At 39.5% G+C, this 21,760-nt stretch overlaps 2 protein-coding genes across 4 annotated transcripts in view; one reads left to right on the top strand and one right to left on the bottom strand.

Moving 5' to 3' along the window:
- Positions 1 to 4,672, top strand: part of ACSBG1 (acyl-CoA synthetase bubblegum family member 1) — a 36,784-nt gene extending 32,112 nt beyond the window's left edge. For both annotated transcript variants that reach the window (XM_075099988.1, XM_075099990.1), the window contains 3 exons: positions 677 to 816; positions 1,836 to 2,082; positions 4,093 to 4,672. In XM_075099988.1, the coding sequence (XP_074956089.1) occupies positions 677 to 816; positions 1,836 to 2,082; positions 4,093 to 4,169 (464 nt within the window). In that variant the 3' untranslated portion in view covers positions 4,170 to 4,672. The remainder of the gene's footprint in view (positions 1 to 676; positions 817 to 1,835; positions 2,083 to 4,092) is intronic.
- Positions 4,673 to 5,332: 660 nt separating this feature from the next.
- IDH3A (isocitrate dehydrogenase (NAD(+)) 3 catalytic subunit alpha) lies at positions 5,333 to 21,390 on the bottom strand. 2 transcript variants are annotated; one of them, XM_075100001.1, is made up of 11 exons: positions 21,269 to 21,390; positions 17,850 to 17,912; positions 15,929 to 16,012; positions 14,463 to 14,577; positions 13,687 to 13,874; positions 13,291 to 13,424; positions 12,518 to 12,620; positions 12,379 to 12,443; positions 9,538 to 9,622; positions 8,884 to 9,036; positions 5,333 to 6,933 (listed from the first exon to the last, which is right to left on the bottom strand). In XM_075100001.1, the coding sequence occupies exons 1-11, from the start codon at positions 21,293 to 21,295 to the stop codon at positions 6,850 to 6,852; spliced, it is 1,101 nt and encodes a 366-aa protein (XP_074956102.1). In that variant the 5' UTR covers positions 21,296 to 21,390; the 3' UTR covers positions 5,333 to 6,849. The 2 variants fall into 2 exon arrangements, with proteins under 2 accessions (XP_074956102.1, XP_074956103.1); XM_075100002.1 differs by having other exon boundaries at positions 17,874 to 17,912; positions 21,269 to 21,374.
- Positions 21,391 to 21,760: the final 370 nt, after the last annotated feature.

Genomic DNA, 21,760 nt, shown 5'->3' on the forward strand with positions numbered 1-21,760 from the left:
ATTATAGTTCAGAATGAAAGCATTCAAGTAAAAATAAGGTATCACTACCATTGTTGACAAGCCTTAAAAATATTAAGACTCCAGTCTGTCGTCATATTCCCCTTATGTCAAAAGTAGAGCAGGAATCGCTACTGTCACTGCAGACTTCTTCTCTTAAGATCTTGACTTCTCCCTCCTCGCACTCCTCTCTCCCTTCTTTCCATGTTGCTTTTAGGGAGCCTTTCTGCAGTAGTAACTTGTGTTTGTCTGACCCCTCTTCATGGCTTTAAGAATTAATCATTATGTTAAAAATGAACTTGCTTTTTGTTGAGATAGCAACAGTAAAATAGAGAGTGAATCCTATGCCAATTTGGAAGAGATGATTACTCACAGAAAAATACCAGATTATGCAACAGTGCCTCTTGAGAAAAACTAACCTTTTTCTGGATTATGTAAAAATCACCTGGAGCAAATATGTTATAGTGCGGGAGAACTGAGAACTTGAGCACATATTTGAAAAATATTAGCATTTTTATTTTTAAGATAATTAATAGGCTTAGTTCTCTTTGAAAGCATTCTTTGAAAAAAATATCTCATATTCTTTATGTCAGAATAAGAAAAGTGGGTCGATCCAGACATTAACCTGATCTTCAGAATTTACTTGAATTCAACTAATAGCCTTTCTTTTTTTGCCTAGATTTGATTATTACAGCTGGGGGTGAAAATGTGCCTCCAATTCCAATTGAAGATGCTGTTAAAAAAGAACTCCCAATTGTTAGTAATGCTATGGTGATTGGAGATAAAAAGAAGTTTTTGTCAATGTTGCTGACCCTAAAGGTATACCTGTTTTAATATTGATTTCAGTGAAATTATATACCTGCACCTAACAAAACAAGAAGAATTTTGAGCTGTTTGTAAAAAGATCCAAAACTAGATAGGGGCGTTAGTGGGAAAAACAATATATAGCAACTACAGACCAAATCCTGATGGTCTAAACTTCTTATAATTAGATGATCTGATACACATTTATGTGTTTACTGCTGTTGCTCCTATACATATAAGACCTTTTTTTTTTTTATTTAAATGCAAGTTTTTAAGTGTTGGAAGACTGAGAAATCTCTGTTACAGAGCACAATAATAGCTTTAATTCTTACAGGTGAGCAAAGACAGCAAAGGTTTCTGTTATGGGCAAAACCAGCTTGTAACAGAGACTTTCCGACAGAAGTGTTTCTCTACAATTTGTTCTGTGCATATAACACAAGAAGAATGACTGTAAAACAAAATAATTAATAGCTTTGCTGTGGTATATGCTTCAGTTGAGAAATCACTTTTTCTAAAACATTTGTACTTCATGTTCTGTGCACATACATAGTGAATGACCCTTTAGTTTTTTTCCAGTTGTTTACCTCTGCAACTGGTACTCCCTATCTACAGGTACAATAGAAATATTAATTTAAGAACTCTAGCTTCAAAGAATGCTTCTGTCAAGCTGTTTACATTACACCACATAATTCAGTTTAACTATGAGCTAAATGTTCACCTGTAACAATGAAGTAATTTGGAAAATAGGGTAGAAATTCAAGGTCCGTAGGTGGACTTTATTGCCCAATTTATTGGCACATTTTACGTCTGTTCATGTTATCTGCATATAAGCCAAAAATATTGTCATTTGGTAGAAAAATGGAAAGAAAAGCACTATCATCTGTAGGTGTTTCTGCTTTTTAAGGCTTACAGAATGCTTGGGTCTTGATGCTGAGCCTTCTTGATTCTTACTAGTCAGGGAGGACCTGATCAGAGAAACATGTGATGCCTTGTAAGAGTGAGCATTTGACGATTCGCTTAATTTGATATTTCAGAGCATGCTGGACCCAGATACATCTGATCCCACTGACATCCTCACTGAGCAAGCTCGAGACTTCTGCCAGAAGACTGGTAGTAAAGCCACTAAAGTATCAGAGATTGTAGCTACAAAGGACCAGGCAATCTACCAGGCCATTCAGGAGGGGATCAATAACGTCAACATGAATGCTACTAATAGGGTTCATTGTATTAAAAAATGGATAGTCCTGCCAAGAGATTTTTCTATTTCTGGGGGAGAACTAGGTAAGATTTACTGAATTATATTGAGATATTCATGCAAAAAAAGGCTGCTGATCTAAGAGTATTCAAATACAGTTTTGTATGCTGAATTCTGGGTACAGCCATTAGAGGCAAAGGAAAAAAATGTTATGCATATGTTAAAGAATACAAGAATACGTATCAGTCTGTGGTAATTTACAAGTACAGCTCTACAGTTACGTTTCAGATTGCTTTGGGCAAGTAAACAATCAATTCTGCTTAACTCCTTGTGCATTACAGTATTAATAACTTCCAGTAATAATGAATCATAGAATCATAGAATCGTTAAGGTTGGAAAAGACCCTTAAGATCATCAAGTCCAACCGCTAACCTATCACTGCCAAGTCCACCACTAAACCATATCCTCAAGCACCACGTCTACACATCTTTTAAATACCTCCAGGGATGGAGACTCCACCACCTCCCCGGGCAGCCTGTTCCAATGCCTGACAACCCTTTCAGTGAAGAAGTTTTTTCTAGTGTCCAAACTAAACTTCCCCTGGTGCAGCTTGAGGCCATTTCCTCTCATCCTATTGCTTGTTACTAGGGAGAAGAGACCGACCCCTGGCTCGTTACAACCTCCTTTCAGGTAGTTGTAGAGAGCAATAAGGTCTCCCCTCAGCCTCCTCCAGACTAAACAACCCCAGCTCCCTCAGCCACTCCTCATAAGACTTGTTCTCCAGACCCTTCACCAACTTTGTTGCCCTTCTCTGGACACGCTCCAGCACCTCAATGTCCTTCTTGTAGTGAGGGGCCCAAAACTGAACACAGTATTCGAGGTGCGGCCTCACCGGGGCCAAGTACAGGGGCACGATCACCTCCCTGCTCCTGCTGGCCACACTATTCCTCATACAAGCCAGGATACCGTTGGCCTTCTTGGCCACCTGGGCACGCTGCTGGCTCATGTTCAGCCGTCTGTCAGTGAACACCCCCAGGTCCTTTTCCTCCAGGCAGCTCTCCAGCCACTCTTCCCCAAGTCTGCAGTGCTGCATGGGGCTGTTGTGACCCAAGTGCAGGACCCGGCACTCAGCCTTGTTGAACCCCATACAGCTGGCTTCAGCCCATTGATCCAGCCTGTCCAGGTCTCTCTGTAGGGCCTTCCTGCCCTCCAGCAGATTGACACTTCCACCCAGCTTGGTGTCATCTTCAAACTTACTGAGGGTGCACTCGATCCCCTCATCCTGATCATCAATGAAGATATTGAACAGGACCGGCCCCAACACTGAGTCCTGGAGAACACCACTTCTGACCGGCCGCCAACTGGATTTGACTCCATTCACACCACTTTCTGGGCTTGGCCGTCCAGCCAGTTTTTAACCCAGTGCAGAGTGCACTTGTCCAGGCCATAAGCAGCCAGCTTCTCCAGAAGAATGCCATGGGAGACAGTGTCAAAGGCCTTACTGAAGTCCAAGTAGACAACATCCACAGCCCTCCCCTCATCCACTAAGCGGGTCACGTTATCATAGGAGGCCAGGTTAGTGAGGCAGGACCTCCCTTTCGTAAACCCATTCTGGCTGAGCCTGATTCCCTGGTTGTCCTGCATGTGCCATGTAATTGCATTCAAGATGATATGCTCCATGACCTTTCCCAGCACTGAGATCAGGCTGACAGGCCTGTAGTTCCCCAGATAAAGAGAAGCAAGACAGTGAAAGCCTGAAAACAGAGCTCCAAGTACTTTACTAGGCTCTCTGAATAAACTGGGAATTGTTTAAAAGCTTGCAAAAACATCATCCTTTTAATGATTTTTAATGAAAAAAGTAGTAGTAGTCAGTCATCACCCTCCTATCTGCAGCTCCCTTGGAAGTCCTCATGTTTATGTGGAGGCAACATTGCATACCATGCTTGCTTCTTGCTTTTAGCAGCTAACTACACTTACAGAGTGGGGGATGTCCTTCCAAACAGGCCCTTCAATAGAAAATCTTAGGAACCAAAGCTCAAACTGAGTAGGAATTTTTGTTCATATTTCTGCAATTGTGACTAACTCCCTCTTTTAAGGTCCGACAATGAAGTTAAAAAGGCTCACCGTGCTTGAGAAATACAGAAATGAAGTAGACTCCTTCTACGAAGAATAAGAAGTCTTTCATCCAAGCATTAAGAAAGATCTGTGAGCTAAAGGAAGTATTTCCTAATCAAAAGCATTCACAAAGATTATGCTTGTTTTGGTTTTGTAGTCTATTGCACTGAACCACTAGAAAACTAGTGTCAATGTAGTTGTTCCTGATAGATTGTCCATTTTTTACAGAAGCATCTACTCAGCATCTGTTTTCTAATAATATTGTTCTTGCTTTTTGTCCTAAATGACTAAGATTAAAAACATCCTCTTGTGTTGTATAAAGTGGGTATAACTAATTAATACCACTAAATATTGAAACAGAAGGAAAATTTTTTATACATTGATCTTCCCTTGTAATTTTTTTTCTCTATAGGTTGTCTGTAGCTCATGGTACATTTTGGTAGATCAGTAGTTAGCAGTGCTGCTTAGTGAAACTTAGACCACTCCGATAATGAAGGTAGTTATTAAAAAACAAAAAGGGGGGAGGGGGAACAAAACAAAGGGGCTGGTTTTTTCCCTCCCAAGGACAAGTTTATTTTTGTTCACTAACACATTTCTAAACCTAAAGACACTCCTCTTCCATTTTTAGCGGCTAGAATTCAGACTTTGAGAAAGCAGCAGCTCATAATTTCTTAAATTCATGTTGAAATAAGCATTACTATTTCTCCTAGAAACAAATAATCAAAAAGTTGGAGGAATAGCTCCCTAAGGTTGAAAGACACAAAGTGGCAAATACAGGAGTTCTCACATTAAAGTGCTATTTAGAACAGAAAATTGTTTACAGCACATTTTTTAAGTGAAAGTTTTAGAAGCAATGTTTGTCAGTTTGTTGCAACACTACCTGCATGTTTCAATATTCACATTGTACTAATTCTGAAAAATGAGAGCTGCATTTCTTCTTCCCTTTATATAAAAAAAATTGTATTAGGTGAAGGACATACTTGAAAGAAAGTTGTCTAAAGGTTTGCTATTAGTAAGTGATCTTTGGCAGAGAGTTATAATAGCTAACACAAGCAGGCAGGCTACAGCTACTGTTGATCAAAAAAATCATGCAGTATAGGGTGTTGTTTCCATGAAAGCTCCATTACCAGTCTTACACATAAGATTTCTTGCAAGTACCAACAATCAGCTCAACACACAAGACAAGATAGCCGCTTAGGATTATACAAGCCAAACAAGTAATAGGGCTTTGAAAAGTTTATTTTTCCTCATTTTGTGCGTAATGGTAGTTCAGAAGTTTTAACAGTATTAATCTAAAGGAAGCAAGGAAGTAGCAGCTTGTAAAACACAAAGAAATTTTGTCCGTTTCACCAAAAGCAGAGTGCACAAGGAGTAATAAAGCTCATTGTTCCTCCTCCAATCTGTTGTTAGACTGTACAAGAAAAGCACTAGCAGCTACTCAAAATTGATTTTACCTGTGAACCAAGCAGCCTAAATAGTCTTAATAGAAAGTAACTAAGTGAAGTAACATCTATTAATAGAATTAAGCTTTAAGCACCCTGGTTCTGGCAGTAGGGACAATCCTGTGCTGTAGTCATGAGTTTTAAAATGCACATTTTCTTGTAGGGTGTACTAATGGAAGCATACCATACGACACACAGATCAGAAGGACTCGTTTGACAACCTGTATATGATGAAGGAGGGAGGGGAAAGAGTTGCTTTTGTGCCCATTAAGCTTAGTAAGCAGGCAAAAAATAGTCTCAGATCCTCTTGACTAGGGATGAAATGTATTTCAGGAACATAGGCACCAGAGCCAAATCTTCAGTCGCTCTTAATCCCTTACATTCAGAGTTTCTAGAATAAAATTACCAGTCAATAGAGTAAGACATACTGAACTATGCATAAAAGTACAACACACAAAGCATTCTAGCAGAAGTCATGAAATATTTAGTATAAATTTGCAAAGTTAATACTTTCCCCTCACAATATGTGGCAGAAGTAATTTTGTATAATTTAATCTTATTAGAAGTCTGTTGTAAAGTGTGTTTCAGAGAAGAAAATTTCTAAGAATTATTTTGGTGTATAGATTTGAAAAATAATTTTACTTCGTTCTCACCCCTTGCTGGTTAATGGTTGTGGGTATTTTAAAATACACAAATAGAATAAAATCTCTAGAATTTTGTATTTCTTTATTCTTGTCCTCCAAGGGTAAGGCCATATTTCATGAATCACCAGAGTATCTAAAGTGGGTTTTTTCATTGCTTTTAACATGAAATTGCTATTTTAAGTTATTTTACACCCGTTTCTGTTTATGAAGGTCATCTTGTGCTATTGTTAGGCTGAAAACCTATCTTTTAAACGTCAGTAAGATCAATAAAGTAGGTTTTAACCATTAAGGTGCTTTTACATTTCACTAGTTCTGTTACTGGTTTATTTGCATAATTTTTCTTTGTGGAAAGTAAAAACCTCAAGTGGACATGGAAAATGGTAGACAGTTACATGGCAGTAAATGAATTCACTTATATAAAAATTTTCACGAGATAGAAAAAAATAAATAAGACAAAGCACTTGGAAAAGTCCACTGGAAGCAGGCACAAGCATAATTTGTAGCCATTTGGACTAAATTTATTAATGGAGAGGCCCTAAATAAAAAGTTTGCTCTCTTAAGAGACAAGCAAACTATATGGTTATCAGGTTACATATAATGTACTTTGGGCAATGTGTCCTTTCAGAGTTATTACAATTCATATGAGAAGAGTTTAGTCTGTGTCTTGTACTCTGCGGCAGATCTCCTCCGTGAATTCTGAACACTTGGCACTACCTCCCAAGTCTTTTGTCAAGACCTGAAAGAGAAAATAATATTAATAAAATGTTTTATGCATCTAGTCTTGTCTCTGAACAATTCTATATGCTCTTTTTAAAAGTTGCGTATGGATGCTAAATCGGTGTGAGAAGGAATACATCAAGTTTGAGTTCTTCTGCATCCCACATAGCCTCCATCAATAAGGACTAGGCAGACAGAACAGGTAGAGAAAACTTGAGTATGAACATAAAGCATTCCGTTACCAGATTTCAACGTGATTTTATCTTAACTACAGGAGGATAGTGTGTTTGGCCAAAGCTCTCCCTTGGCCGCGTAATAGTGTAATTAATTGTTAAATATTTACGTTTTCAGTAAGATGTTTGCCCTTTGGAAGTAAAATTCATATATGAAGGCTCAGTGCAAAGGCAGCTAATTGAGAGTCATTCAGTAAGGTTTTGGGATTTGGGTTTGGTTTTTTTTTTTTAAAGGAAACCCACACAGAAAAAAAAGCACACATAGCTCTTAATGCTGCATGTTAACAGTTCTTTAAGTTTGCTTAGTTTAGTTAAGAGATGGAAAAATGCAGAGTTAAAAGAAACTTTTTCATCAAGTACAACTCCTGTCTAGTAGCATGGAGATAGTAAAATCAAATAAAAGTTGGACAACATTGCTTATCCAACCTAGCTAGATTAAAGCAGTCTAGGAGATAATTTAAAATCATTAGTTTTCCCCTCACAGGACATGCACAGAGATCTTAATTAAATGGCTAGGGAGGAAGGGAAGAAAGGGAGAAATAGCAAGCATGAGAGGCAATAAAGGTTACTATTTTAGGATCTTGTCGTTTTACCTGCATTATGCTTTTTTCAATTTAAAAATACTCTGTCCATTGCGAGCATGTAATCATAACATTGTAAGTAACTAGTAAACCAGTAGCCATGTCACAAAACTTGTGCTGTGTTATCTTCCATAGAATTACTGACCTGCAGATGGAGGATTTCATTTCCAGAGCAGTAAATGGGAACTTTACAGGAGCACCTCTTTATTCACTTGTAAGTTTAGATTTTTTTTTTTAACTGGCTCCTATGCACAGTAAGGTAGCTGCAAACAGACCACTTATGAAATGATGACAGCTTTTTGTTTAAGCATGCTTGTTACTTTTACTTACAAAGCAGCTGCTTATGCTCCTGCCCAAAATAACTGAACCAGCATAGCTAACTGCTAATCCTGTTTAACTGCAATCTTCAGGATCTTTCCAGCTATGTTTTGAAAAGCTGGATGTCAAAGTAGTGATGAGTGAACCAATAACTTCAAGAGCACAAATTCAGGTCAGGTTTCAGGGCATAAGCCCCCCTAGAATATTCCATTTCAGTCTTGAATCTGGAGACGCTTACTGCCAAAGGGAAATCACATAGAATCTTAAGGGATAATGTAAATACTGGATAAAAACTTGGTGTTTGGTAGTCCAAAAAGGAGCGAAAGCAGTTAGGAGGAAAGAAGAAAACAATTGACCTGAAAAAATAGGAGCAGAAGTATTACAGTCAGGACTGAAATGGTATAAACAAAGTAGATGATTAAGCCTGTGAAAGGCAAATGAGTGTCCTTCAGTTCAGGATCCAGATTTAAATATATATGCTTTGTACGCATTATAAACTTCACAAGTGAAATACCACTAGTTACTTAAACCTCTAATCCCCTTCATGAAAAACAGATATCCAGTTCTAGCTTTTAGAGTTAACAAAGTTGTACAAATGTAGAATGGGCATTACTGAGACACAAGGAATGCTACAGCCTGTCCTTATTACTGAGCTGGGCAGATTTAATACCACCAAAGATAATATACTTACTATCAGAGAAGGATAGAGGCACTGCTCATGTGTCATGCCAGCAGAGCAGGTGAGCCACTGTTCTGGTGTTAATGTTCTAAGTTAATCTTTGCTGTGACAGAATATGATTTTAATTCACTGCATTTATTTGCACACCCTCATATTACCTTTCCATCTTTAATTGTATCAAAGCAAGCCATCTCAATTTTTGTGGCATGTTTGTGTAGTCCCATGTGACGCAACATCATTACAGCACTCAGAAGAAGGGCAGTTGGATTTGCCAAGTCTTTTCCTGCAATGTCTGGTGCTGTTCCATGAACCTAGAAATAAAAGTGAACCTATCTGTTAATTATGTTAACATGCTGATTAAAATGTCCTAGGCAATTTAACTGTATGCACACAACCTGAAACACAGTCCTCATGCACAAGGATGTTAAAATAGGATGTACTTCACTGTGATACAGTTAGTGGAAAAGAGATAGAAAAGGCAAGAACAATTCAGTTCAAAGACGTAAGAAAAGGAGAGCTAAATCACCTAATATCTCCCAATTGTGTCACTCCAGTTCTGTTTCACAGAGGGTATTTATCTTATGAAAAAGGGGGAAAACAAAGTGTCAGTAAAAGGACATGCAAAAAACCTGTGTGTAACACATACTTAAACTACTCCCCCTGGGTAAAGTTTCAGCATCTTCACAGTAAAAAATAATTTTACAGAGAACTTAGTTAAATGACAGCCACATTGTAAGTCATGGAAGAGTTTCAGGTTCTCAAGTTGAGACAAAGTAGTTAATTACTACTATACCTTGCATAAGAAGACTTACCGATTCAAAAATCGCAACCCCATTAGCACCAATATTTCCACTTGGTGTTACTCCAAGACCCCCAATCAGTCCAGCACACAGGTCACTAAAAAAAAAAAAGAAACAACCAAATCCCAGAGAAACACACAAGTTTTTCCATATACAGCTGCCTCTCTCCAAGGTATAAAAATCTTTTTGTTTTTCATTTTATTGCTACAATAACCTATTTCATATACCCACACTGCCTAGAAATAATATTGGGAAAGAATAGATGCTGTTTGCCACTAGTGCTCCATTGGAACATTTCAGAATTAGTAGAACTACTAGCAGGAGACAATTTAATAAAGGAAAATTAAAAGGAAATTTCAAATACCAGAATAAAGCTGATTAAGATGTAGGCACAAAAGAAGTTATTCAAACCACAGAACACCTGTTGAAGACTCAAAAACTAGCAAAAATTGTAATGTACAGTTCCTGATATCTAGCCAGAAGTTTTATTTCCTCCGAAGAGGCCACAGAACTACTTTTCTTATGTGAAGTCCTTCTAAAAAATGTGGAATAATTTTGCTCAGGTAGATGAATTGCTAGTAATTTTAAAGGTTATTGCATGTAGCTTAAGGAACATGTTCCAGGTGACACCAGACTAGCTTCCCCCCCTCTCTCTACTGAACAGCTCTTAAGTCACAAGTCTGATATTAGCAGGTCATCAGACATAAGCAATTTGCATTTGGTTTCCTCCAAAATTAACATGGAGAAGCACAAACCAACTGTGCTTATAGTCATCATACCATACTCTCAAAGCTGAGCATACTGATAGAGAAGCTGATATTTTAGTGTACTGTTTATTGCCTACAACTTAGCTAATCAAGGACTAACAAGCAGAAAGGTTTGGCTGACCTTGCAGAACAATATTTTAAGTTTAAGCTAAAATAAACCAATTAGCTTTAGTTGTATAGTATGGGGAAAAAATGGATACAGTCTACATTTGTCACTTTAAGTTTGTCATGCTTCAAGGTAAGAGATTTCTTTCTATACCTATTCAGGCTAAGAAGCTTATTTGGCATTATGTTCATGCTTTAAAAAAAGCACTAAAAAAAGACCCTCCTCAGTGTCAAAAGTGCCCTTCTTCAAGAACAGAATCAAATTTACTGGAAGTTTTCAGAACTGTGGAATTCTTTACAGAATTTGTATGAGAACTTTAAAATCAGTGATACTGAACTAGGTAAAGTGAGTCTAAATAGTACTGATAATGGGACTCATCTGATTTGATCTCTTTTAGTTAACAGCCTAACAGCTGCTGTGAGGGCCCTATGGACTCCTCTATCAATTCTTAAAGCAAGAAGCTTTAAGTTGGAGTCTGACTATTCTTAGAGGTGACAGCCTTATCAGAGCGAGTGCAATTTTAAGAGAAGCTCAACAAGCATTTATTTTACGTATGTTATATTTACATTTGTAATCTGTACAAAAACAGGAGATGGATTCTAAGATGTAAATCATCGTTGAACTTTTAAACAAATTCTGATTCGGGCTATTTTCTCAATCTCTCCTTAGAGATGCAAGGAGAAGCAATGTTATGTCGTACACTTCAAAGTTCAGATTAAGATACTTAATTTTACACACAGTATTTAATTGGATTTACATTCCACCTAAACATTTTACAGAATGAAAAATGTGTGCTGATGGATTTTGCCTTTAAGACATCAAGTACCTCTAGTATTAATGTTATTCAAATATGAAATCTAATTTGAAGATAAGGAAAAACTACAATACATCAATCAAGAGCTGGTAGGATAGCAAGAGGCCACACATGTCATGCTTCAGTGACTGCACAGAATCATTTAACTGTATGGCTAGCTTGCTGTAAACATTGTGGCCCCACAGTCATCTTACACAATCCATTTTAGTGCTTAAGATGAGAAAGTTTTTCCCCAATACCTAACTAAGCGTTCTTTCTTACAATTTAAGCCATTAAATTCTTCACACATTGGGGGAAATTTCTCTTCTGCCCCGTATGAACAATATTCATTGCCTCTATATGCAGAACCTTATTTTTTTTTAAATAAGAAGCACGTTCTCAACATACAACTGAAGGGGGGAAGGGGCTTTTAGGATGCAAAACCAGAAGTCAACTGTTCTGTTGTTGAATGCTTATCCAGCTGAAAGTTAATTGTTGCAGAACGCTTATCTGGCCGCTATGTGAAATGATTAGCAAGGAGGACCGGAATCTACCAGTGAAGGACAAGTTCTTGATAAGGATAGAAACTTGTCTCAAGAACCAGCTAAAACCAACTTTGCAGTTTGGACAAGTGTCAAGGGATAACTGAGTCTGCGCAAAAACAAAAGGTTACTAGCGGTGACGAAGAGGAGCCAGCAGCCTTCATCTTTACGACCTCCGACGACCACCACGAGGAGGCACTGCGCAAGCTCAGTTGGGAAAGATTTATGGAAATAATTCTTTTAGGCTAATTTTAATACGAAGCGGGGAGAGGTCATGCATGTGTATAGGCGTGTTGGGAAGTCTTATGTATATGTAATGCTTTACTGTATAAATCCAAGACAAACTATCACGCAGGTGCACACAGCTTTGGTGAGACTACCCTCCGTGCTGCCCAGTGCTGAATAAACATACCTACTTTACAATCTTACAGATTGTGGAGTCCGCTCTCCGCACGTCACAACCCCTCCTGATAGTATATTAATAATTGAAGTGTAATAATACCGGCCTTTCTTCCCATTTGGAGTCTGATTTATAAACTCTGGATGCATAAAATCATCACCTATCTGGCTGGCATATAACCTGAATAACTGTCTGGAAGGTAACTATTTTACACATTCAGTTAGTTTAAATTAAAATCTTCATACCTGAGGATGTCACCATACAAGTTTGGCATAACAAGCACATCAAATTGTGATGGATCCTGTACCATCTAGAAAGAAGTATATTTTCATTAAAGTTAGAATTTAACATAAAAAATAACAATTAAAAAACATAAATACTCACATTCAGACACACAGTATCCAGATACATTTCATTAAATTTAATATCTTTACAGTTTTCTGCTGCCTCCCTGCATTTTCTCAAGAAAAGCCCATCAGACATTCTCCTGCAATTAAATAAGGAAGAGAATATTGCAGTTATTGTAAGTAAGCAATACTGAAGATAACGAAAACTGCATGCAACAGAGGATTAAATAAAAATATTAGAGTGCAGAAACTTAATTTCTAATTATCCCTTACGTTAAATATAAATAACATCTTCAATATATTAGTCAGAGAAGTTATGCCTTTTAAATTTCCTCCTAAAATATTTTTGTGTCAGTAGTTTAACAGGCATACATTAATGCTCAGAACTACTCTGATTCATTCATTTACTAAAGGCATTTGTAAAGGTGGCGTCGCATAATATCACACGTGTTCTGACTCAGTTCAGTACAAAGTGGCTTGGAAACTGTAAAAGACACCATTTTCATCCTCAGTTTTTAAGTTAATTTTCCTAGTTTAAGACTACTTTTAAAATAAGAGCATTGCAACAGAAGTCACAGGATTACTACAAACTTACTAATAAAAACATTACTACATAATTATTACAGTCCTATGAATACTGGATCAGTATTGCCCATTTTACTTAGGAGGCATTTACTTTACTTACTGCACATTTTAGTTACTCCCACTAGCATCAACAGATGTTATATATTTGAGGAAGATATACAAAATTCTTTATAACTAGATGCATATTATATTTGTTGTTGTTCTCAAAAAGAAGTGTCAACATACATAATATTTGCCTTATGCACAGCAGTAACATGGCTTCTCTGATTATTTCTGGCATACTCAAAAGCAAATTCTGCAATACGCTTGCTAGCTCCTTCTGTGATGAGCTTGATACTCTGCACAACACCTTCGACAATCTGAAAGACAGTAGTTGCATTGACAGTAAAAGCGTAAGCTCATTTTTCTAGTCACTAGAACGAATGCTTGGAACAAAGTAGTAGAATTCTGATGAGGCAGTCTCGACAATACATTTCACAATAAAATAACATTTTTTATGGGTAGCAAACTTGAAAAACACCACCCAACCTCTTAGTACCACTTAGGCCACTGAGATGGGCAAAGTTATTGTTCATGAAGCACAGGAAACCTGCCAGAAACACAACACTTCCAGCAACGTACCACATGCTCAATTCCACTGTATTCGCCTTCTGTGTTCTCTCGAATTGTGACAATGTTCACATCTGTATATGGGGTTTTGTACCCTTCAATTGAGATACAGGGACGTACATTTGCATAAAGGTCAAAGGTTTTACGCAGAAGCAGATTCATTGATGGGTGCCCTGCAGCAATTGGGGTCTTTAAAGGCCCTGAAGAAAAACAAAGAAAACAAAACCAGAAAAAAACAGAATCTGAAGAATGAATGAGAAGATAAACTCCTCCATGAATTTTAGAGGTGAAACCCTAGGTAAAGTGGTACTCTTACAGAGGATCTCCAAATTCCTATTTAACCCTTATACCAAAATGCCATGGGAATTCTCTGTGCTATCAAGAGTACTGCACAGTGATATTTATCAGCTGTTTAAAGGCCAAATTGTGACCCTTACATGGAATAGGAGTTTTTACAAAAGGTTTTGATTGAAAACAACATAAAAAGGTACTATTCATTAGGAGTAGTTATCACATACATATTGTATATCAACTGCATTAGAAATGCATTCTGCATAGAGTCCAGAAGTTGGTGTTTAGTAATACTGGCCTTCAACATACTTCCTGGAAGTTCTGTGGAAGTTATGGCTTTGAAATGAAGGACTGTTTTAAGACTACAGAAGACTATCTGACAGGCTGTCCCTTATAATTAGCCATTTTATTGAGCTATAGATGAAGGGCTTTGGCTTTAAATCAGACTACGATAGAAAAAACAGTATTTAATATTGTTGTATTAACCCCTAAAATACCTTTTAATCCCATTTTGTTTTTATCCATGGATTCTTTGGCATCTGGAGGTATCATCCACTTCCCTCCTGGTCCTTGGATAGCTGTAACATTCCTCTCTTCCCACTGAATAGGAGCCTAAACACATTTACTCTACATTAACTTAAATATCATGATCTTTGCTTCAAGCTTTAACTTCCCTTTCACAAAAAGGTGCATAAGGAATTTGTCCAGACCTTCCTAAACAATTTTTCTCCCATAAGTGAGAGTAAGCATGAGATGTTTGAACACAAAAATAAACCATTTTTAAAAAATGTAATTACGTGAAAATGAAACAGTATGAGCAACAACATATCATAAACTCAAATACCACAAGATGCCTCCCTAGGTGTCTCATACACAGAAATTTTTAGAATTGCAATATACACGCTACTACTTTCAAGCTCTTAGAGCTGTTGGGTTCCTTGTATTCATGAGACAAGACATTTGAAAACTGAATTAATTGAGAATTCATCATCCATACTGCCTGGAAGACAGTACACAACATAGTCATATATCTGTTATCTAACTGAAAATCTGCGAATGTTCCACAATGCTTGCTGAATTTGCATTCACCACGGGAATCCTCTAAGTGGAGACAGGCTGCCACCCACTCATTTTGTCAGGAAGGACCACAAAGGAAAGGATATGAGGGCCTTCATAAGCAAACAGAATCAATCTTAAGCATAACAGTAACTAGAGAGTCCCCTTTAAAACAAACAAATCTGATTAAGTATTGCAAACATGCACTCACACACAAACTTAAGTTTTACTCCTCCACACCTCCTGCTTGACTCCCCAGAAACAACCAGAATATTATAAGGTTTTTATATATAATTAAAAAGAACTACTCTCTTCCAAATCAAAGGTGGATAGTTAGAATAGAAAGGGAATATGCCTTGGTGCTGTTACTATTGTGGAACAATTTAACAGGACCTTTCCTGAAGAGCCATATTTCCTTTCAAGGAAACCGGACACGTTCTGGTGAAGTTCCTCAGATAGGCAGTAAAACAGTTCTTGACTATACTTAGCTTTCACATCACTTAAGTGAGGGTGTTTGGTAGTGCAGCAGTTTGATTTCTAAGAATAAGCCAGTCCTTTCACACACACTTTCCTCTGCACTGGAAGTCACCATGAATGAAAGAATATCCTGCTACATCAACAAGATGATTTCACATGATACATCGGGTTCATATTTCCAAAAAGTAAACAAAACATTCGCTCTCAACTCTCTACTCCTCTGCCATCTAACAGTTTCAAACGCTGCCTTGATATTGCAATCCTATGTTTTATTAGCTGAAGCTTCAGACTCCTTCTATTGTCAGAAGTTTTAACACCCTAAATATGACTTGATCCTTTGGGAGTTAAAGAGAAAACATTTTTAATACACCTAGTTAATACTTGTTGTAGTTAAACTTACACCGCTTACAGCAAGACAAATATGACTTACCTTGGCAGCATCAAAGATCTTCATGACAGCAGCAGAAATCTCAGGTCCTATGCCATCTCCTGGGATTAAAGTTACTGTTTGTACCTAGGTAAAGAAATATCAGTAGTATAACAAATGAATGCTGTTTTCTATGTTGAAAACATCTTAATGTATTGTAGGAACCAAGTAACTACTAGAAAAGAAAAGAAAGTTTCAGTTACCAAATACTCACTATGAATTAACAGCGGTATTGGACAGAAGCAAGAATGACTAGCTTGCTTTCAAAGGGAGTGTGCACATGTTTTGAGAGAATTGTTTAAAAATCTGCCAACTATCCATTCCTATTTCGAAGCACAGAGGTTTAACCTGAAAGGCAGGTTCCTGCTCAGTACTCTTTGAAATAAACAATCTTAGCATGCTCTCTTCTTGGAATTTGGAGATGAGATAATACTACCTAGTTATGGCTCTGTTACCCATATGTCTCCAGTATTATCAACATGCTGCATAATACTGACACATGCTAGAAAAGATTAAGTTTATTAGAAACGCAACATTCACCTTTAAAAAAAAAAATCTAAGGCATAGCTAAACTTCTCAAGTGACTTCCTAAAATTCTCAGACCTATTTTTAACAATACCGAGTTATTTTCCTCCCATAGTGTTCTCACTCTGGTTTCTTTTATCAGCATCAAAGAGATGAAATAAATTGCACAGCCCAGGATCACTGAATAACAGGGGAAGAAAGTATTCTACTTGGATACAAAAAAAAATAATTATGATCACTATTCTAATTGTACGTGCCCCAGTTCCTTTTGTTTTAATTAAAAACTTCCAACAGTTTTGTTAAGGGCTCATTATTACCTACAAAAAAGGCTACTCAGATGCAGCATTATTTGCAAAACTCCAGTGAGAATCAACTCATGAGATATATTTCCATCTTTCCATCCTTTTCCACACAAAATATTCAAAATTTCAATATATATTGACTGATTTTTTAACTAATTTGAGCCAAATAAATTTCACTGTGCACAACAAAAGCAGCAGAGCTTCAGATAACTGAACACTGCTGTTGAGCAAGCACATAACTGATGGGATGCCTCAAGATTAGTTTTGTGCTGCCTTATGTTGTTGCTTCACAGCACAGCAGGACTCCACCTGAGCCAGAGAACGTTTCACCTGAAACGGTAATGTGGTATTAACAGAACTGGAGGTGCCTCACCTTCTAAATCCTTGTATACTGTGTAAGATAAGAGTGAACCTTCAGTTTCTTTTCTAGCTGTTCTACCTGCTGTTCTACAAAACTTATAATTAAAAGCCACAGTTCCTCTTTAAAATTAAGTCCTGCTTAAGAATGTATGCAGCAGTGCTAAGCCCTGCTTCTGCCTGAGGAGTTTTCAAGGCCGCCTTCACTCGAAAAAAAAATAGCCTGTGGGCACTTCAAACACATAGACATAAAGAAGGTAAAACATTTACAAGGAAATATATAATCAGTGTCTAAAATACTTTAAAGAGGGCCTTGAAAAGGCAGAACTTTAGATGCAAGGTATTCTAAAAGCAGCAGTAAAGCTAGTGCTTAGATGAAGGTCTGAAAAATACAGAAAATGAGAAGCTTCTCAACAATCTTTCTACTTTGCCCAATGTTTGCCCATTTCCAGATGAATTTCAGAAGACTGGCTTATGTCTATATTTTGTGAAAAGTCTTCATGCAACTTCTATCTTTTGCTAGACTCTTTTGTATTATCACTTATGCTTTAATATGCAATTGCCAAAGACAGTAATTAACCAACTTAAATCCAGCACGGCATTAAGAGCTTACATGTTCTCTTATTAGGTCTTACTTTTTGAGAACATAAAAATATAACCAGCAATCTTACAAAAGTAAATTTTTGAACCCCTTTCTTGAGAAACTTCTTAAAATTAAAAAATGGTACTATCATACTCACAGCACTACCAAAACTTCTTGTCACCTGTTTTTGGTTTTTGAAAGCCCCTAGCAATCGAGAAACCTGTAAGAATATAAAACAAAAAGATGCTATTTTACTACAGGAATGGAATTTTTAAATCTGCAAATCATTTTAAAATCATATTGCTTTAAATTTCCTCTCTCAAACTGGATCAAACAAGAGCAACTAACGCTTTGCCAAGTTGCTCTCTAAAACTCAGTGCAGTAACACCTCACGTCGGTATTTTTAGCACAAGGTAAACCCAGGACAGCCGCACTTTGCAGTATGCCATACTCTCTGATCTTGCCTGGGGGTGAGGGGAAGTTACTGCACAATAACTGGAGGCCTTACATACTACACCTGTGAAATAAGGTTACAGTAACTCTAACTAAATAGATGATACGCTAAGGATTAAGATTTGTGGAATGCAAAGTGAAAAATCAAACACTTTCACTAACAGTTGGGTGGACAGTTCTTTACATATCTTAGGTAATGTTTCCAAAACTACTTTGCAATAGTGTCACTTCTTCCATTCAAACTATAGTGAATTTTGTCCTTCCACCTTTTATATCTGTAGGTTTTGTACTGTGGCCTTCTGTGTGCCTGACGGTTCTTAAAAAGCATAATGGAAATGCACATTAAAGACAAAAATCACCATAGCAACAAGTCTACACAACATAGTCAAAGAACTATACTTTCTAACATCTGAAATATTCCAAACTGGCATTAAGCTTCAAAACTGGGGTGGTATCTCAGCTTAAGCCCTTGCCTAGCTGAGCACCGCAGACAAAATCCCCAATCGTATCAGTATTGATAACTTCACTGCAGAAAAATCACAGCCTCCCAATCTCCCCCTCATCTCTTGGATCTTTCATGCCTCTGTGACTTAAGAGTCAGAAGACTTCAAAATGTAAACAGACTTGTACTACTTCAGTTCTACCACGCTCACATATGCAGTCCGTCTGCAGCTATCAGGCTAGATAGGAACGTATTTCACAATTTGTATTCCTCTCCTGTCCAATTTGTATTTGTCATCTCCTATCTTCACTGACATGTATGCTTAAACGTAGCTGTATGGCAAAAGGGACAGGCTATGTGGGCACTAATAGAAACAACTAGAAAGAATATAATTCTAGTATATGTTGTAATGAATGCTGCAGAAGTAATTTCAGCTAGAATTTATTTTTACTTGTAACTCAACATGAGATGTACAAGGTCATTATCACAGACAAGCAATGTTTACCACAGCAAGCCACATATTTGAGGCAACAGCTGGAGCAATAAATGAAAAGGTGAATTTGACTACACAAGTGTAAGTAAGTGCCCTTGGGGTACAGTTCCTGCACATACAGTCAGGATTCACAGGATTCACATTCCAGAGTAGACCTGGAAAGGGAACAGTCGTACCTTGCAAGAAATCACAGGCCTGGCATGTTATACTCAAGTTCACAGAATCGCAGAATGGTAGGGGTTGGAAGGGACCTCTAGAGATCATCTTGTCTGACCCCCCTGCTTGAATAGGGACACCTAGAGCAGGGGGCACAGGACTGCATCCAGGCAGGTTTTGAATGTCTCCAGGGAAGGAGACCCCACAGCCTCTCTGGGCAGCCTGTTCCACTGCTCTGTCACCCTCACAGTAAAGAAGTTTCTGCTCATATTTAAGTGGAACTTCCTGTGTTCCAACTTGTGCCCATTGACCCTTGTCCTGTCATTGGACGCCACTGAAAAGAGCCGAGTCCCAACATCCTGACACCCACCCTTTAGATATTTATAGGTAATGATGAGACCCCCCTCAGTCTTCTCTTCTCCAGGCTGAGCAAACTCAAGTCTCTCAGCCTTTCCTCATAAGGGAGATGCTCTCCAGTCCCCTGATCATCTTGGTAGCTCTCTGCTGGACTTGCTCAAGAAGTTCCACGTCCTTCTTAAACTGGGGGGCCCAAAACTGGACACAACACTCTAAATGTGGTCTCACTAGGGCAGAGTAGAGGGGGAGGATAACCTCCCTCGACGTGCAGGCCACACTCCTTTTAATGCATCCCAGGATACCGCTGGCCTCCTTGGCCCCAAGGGCCCATTGCTGCTCATGGTCACCTTGATGTCCACCAGCGCTCCCACGTCCTTCTCAACAGAGCTGCTTTCCAACAGGTCAAGCCCCAACCTGTACCGGTGCATGGGGTTGTTCCTCCCCAGGTGCAGGACCTTGCACTTGCTCTTGCTGAATTTCATCAGGTTCCCCTCGGCCCAGCTCTCCAGCCTGTCCAGGTCTCCCTAGATGGCAGCACAGCCTTCTGGTGTATCAGCCACTCCTCCCAGCTTAGTATCATCAGTGAACTTGCTGATGTTAGACTCTATCCCATCATCCAGGTCACTGATGGATATGTTGTACAGGATTCAACCCAGCACAGATCCCTGGGGAACACCACTAGTTATGGACCTCCAACCAGACTCTGCCCCGTTGATCATGACCCTCTGAGTTCTGTTGTTGAGCCAGTTCTCAATCCATCTCACTGTCTGGTCATCCAACCCACACTTCCTTAGCTTGTCTGTGAGGATGTTATGGGAGACAGTGCTGAATGCCTTGCTGAAGCTGAGATTGACAGCATCCACCACTCTCCCTTTACCTACCCAGCCAGTCACGCCATCGTAGAAGGCTATCAGGTTGGTCAAGCAAAAAAGTTCAATATCTGCAACACTAGCAGAGAATCAGGCTAAACAAAATGGATCCATCCTGACCTTGAAGTCATGTGTTGTGATTAACTCTTGACAATTCTCCCATATTTTAGCTGATCTGTCAAGTGGGGCTTCCGCAATGACTTAGCCTCCAACTCGCTAATACTAGAAGGAGTGAAAGAAATTCCATTTACTGAAGGCGAAAAGCAGCAGTGTCTCCATGGCGGCCCCGGGAATAACAGCTGCGTTTCAGAACCGCTCAGAGCTGGTAAATCCCAGACGACAGGCAGCGGGCCGGGAAGCCCTCTGACAAAACCCAAGATCTCGCAAGATGTGTACCTTTTCCCCGGGTTTGACCCTCACGGTGTGTGGGTGGCGGCATCCCACACGGGAAACCCCGTCACGGGGGCTGATCCCCCCTCGGCCCCCGCCGCAGCGAGCCGCCCTGCCGCCGCCGTGACCTCTACAAACCACCACCCCGCCAGCCCAACGCCGCCGCCGCCGCGTCGGGAGTCCGACCCTGGGAGGAGTAGGCGGAGAGCCCGTCGCCGCGCTACCGCCATTCGCCGGGAGCGCTGCCAGGGCCCGGCGGCACGGCGACCTTGCGGGCGGCTCCCCACGGCCGCACCGCCTCAGGCGCCACCGAACCGCCGCCACGGCCACGGCCGCTGCCGCCGCCACGGCCACGGTCACGGTCACACACCCGCCCCGGGGCGGCGCGGGGACGGGGCTTGTTACCTTTCGCTTACCGTAGGCATCCACGCGGCTGCGGCCATGATGCTCCCCGGCACCGCGGCGCGATGAGGCCAGACAACACCCGCCCCCGCCTCCAGACCGGAACCGGCGCCCGGAGCGGTACGCCCCGCCCCCGCGGCCCTGAGGCCCCGCCCCCGGGGAGGAGGAGGGAGCGGGAGCGAGAGAGGGAGAGGGGGAGGGGCCAAAACCCACCCCCCCCACTAAAGGACTCCATAAATGTTAAGTCAGTTAGTGCTAATCAGTATATTCACATAGTTTTCTTGTGTTTTCTGACTGTATCTGCATGTACTTTCTCCGTTTACATTGTGATTGTAAATTGAGTGGAGGGGAGAAATTATTTTTTTTACATGTATTTTCAACAGCTGTTACAACAGATTTCTGATCTGTGTCTCAGAGGTGCTACCATAATAGTACTACAACAATAAGCAATTAACAGTGGCTGGTTTGGATCTTTTCTGAGAAGCGCTAAACAACACAGTAATAAA

Source organism: Phalacrocorax aristotelis, chromosome 7 (genome assembly GCF_949628215.1).
Source record: "Phalacrocorax aristotelis chromosome 7, bGulAri2.1, whole genome shotgun sequence".
Taxonomy (NCBI): domain Eukaryota; kingdom Metazoa; phylum Chordata; class Aves; order Suliformes; family Phalacrocoracidae; genus Phalacrocorax; species Phalacrocorax aristotelis.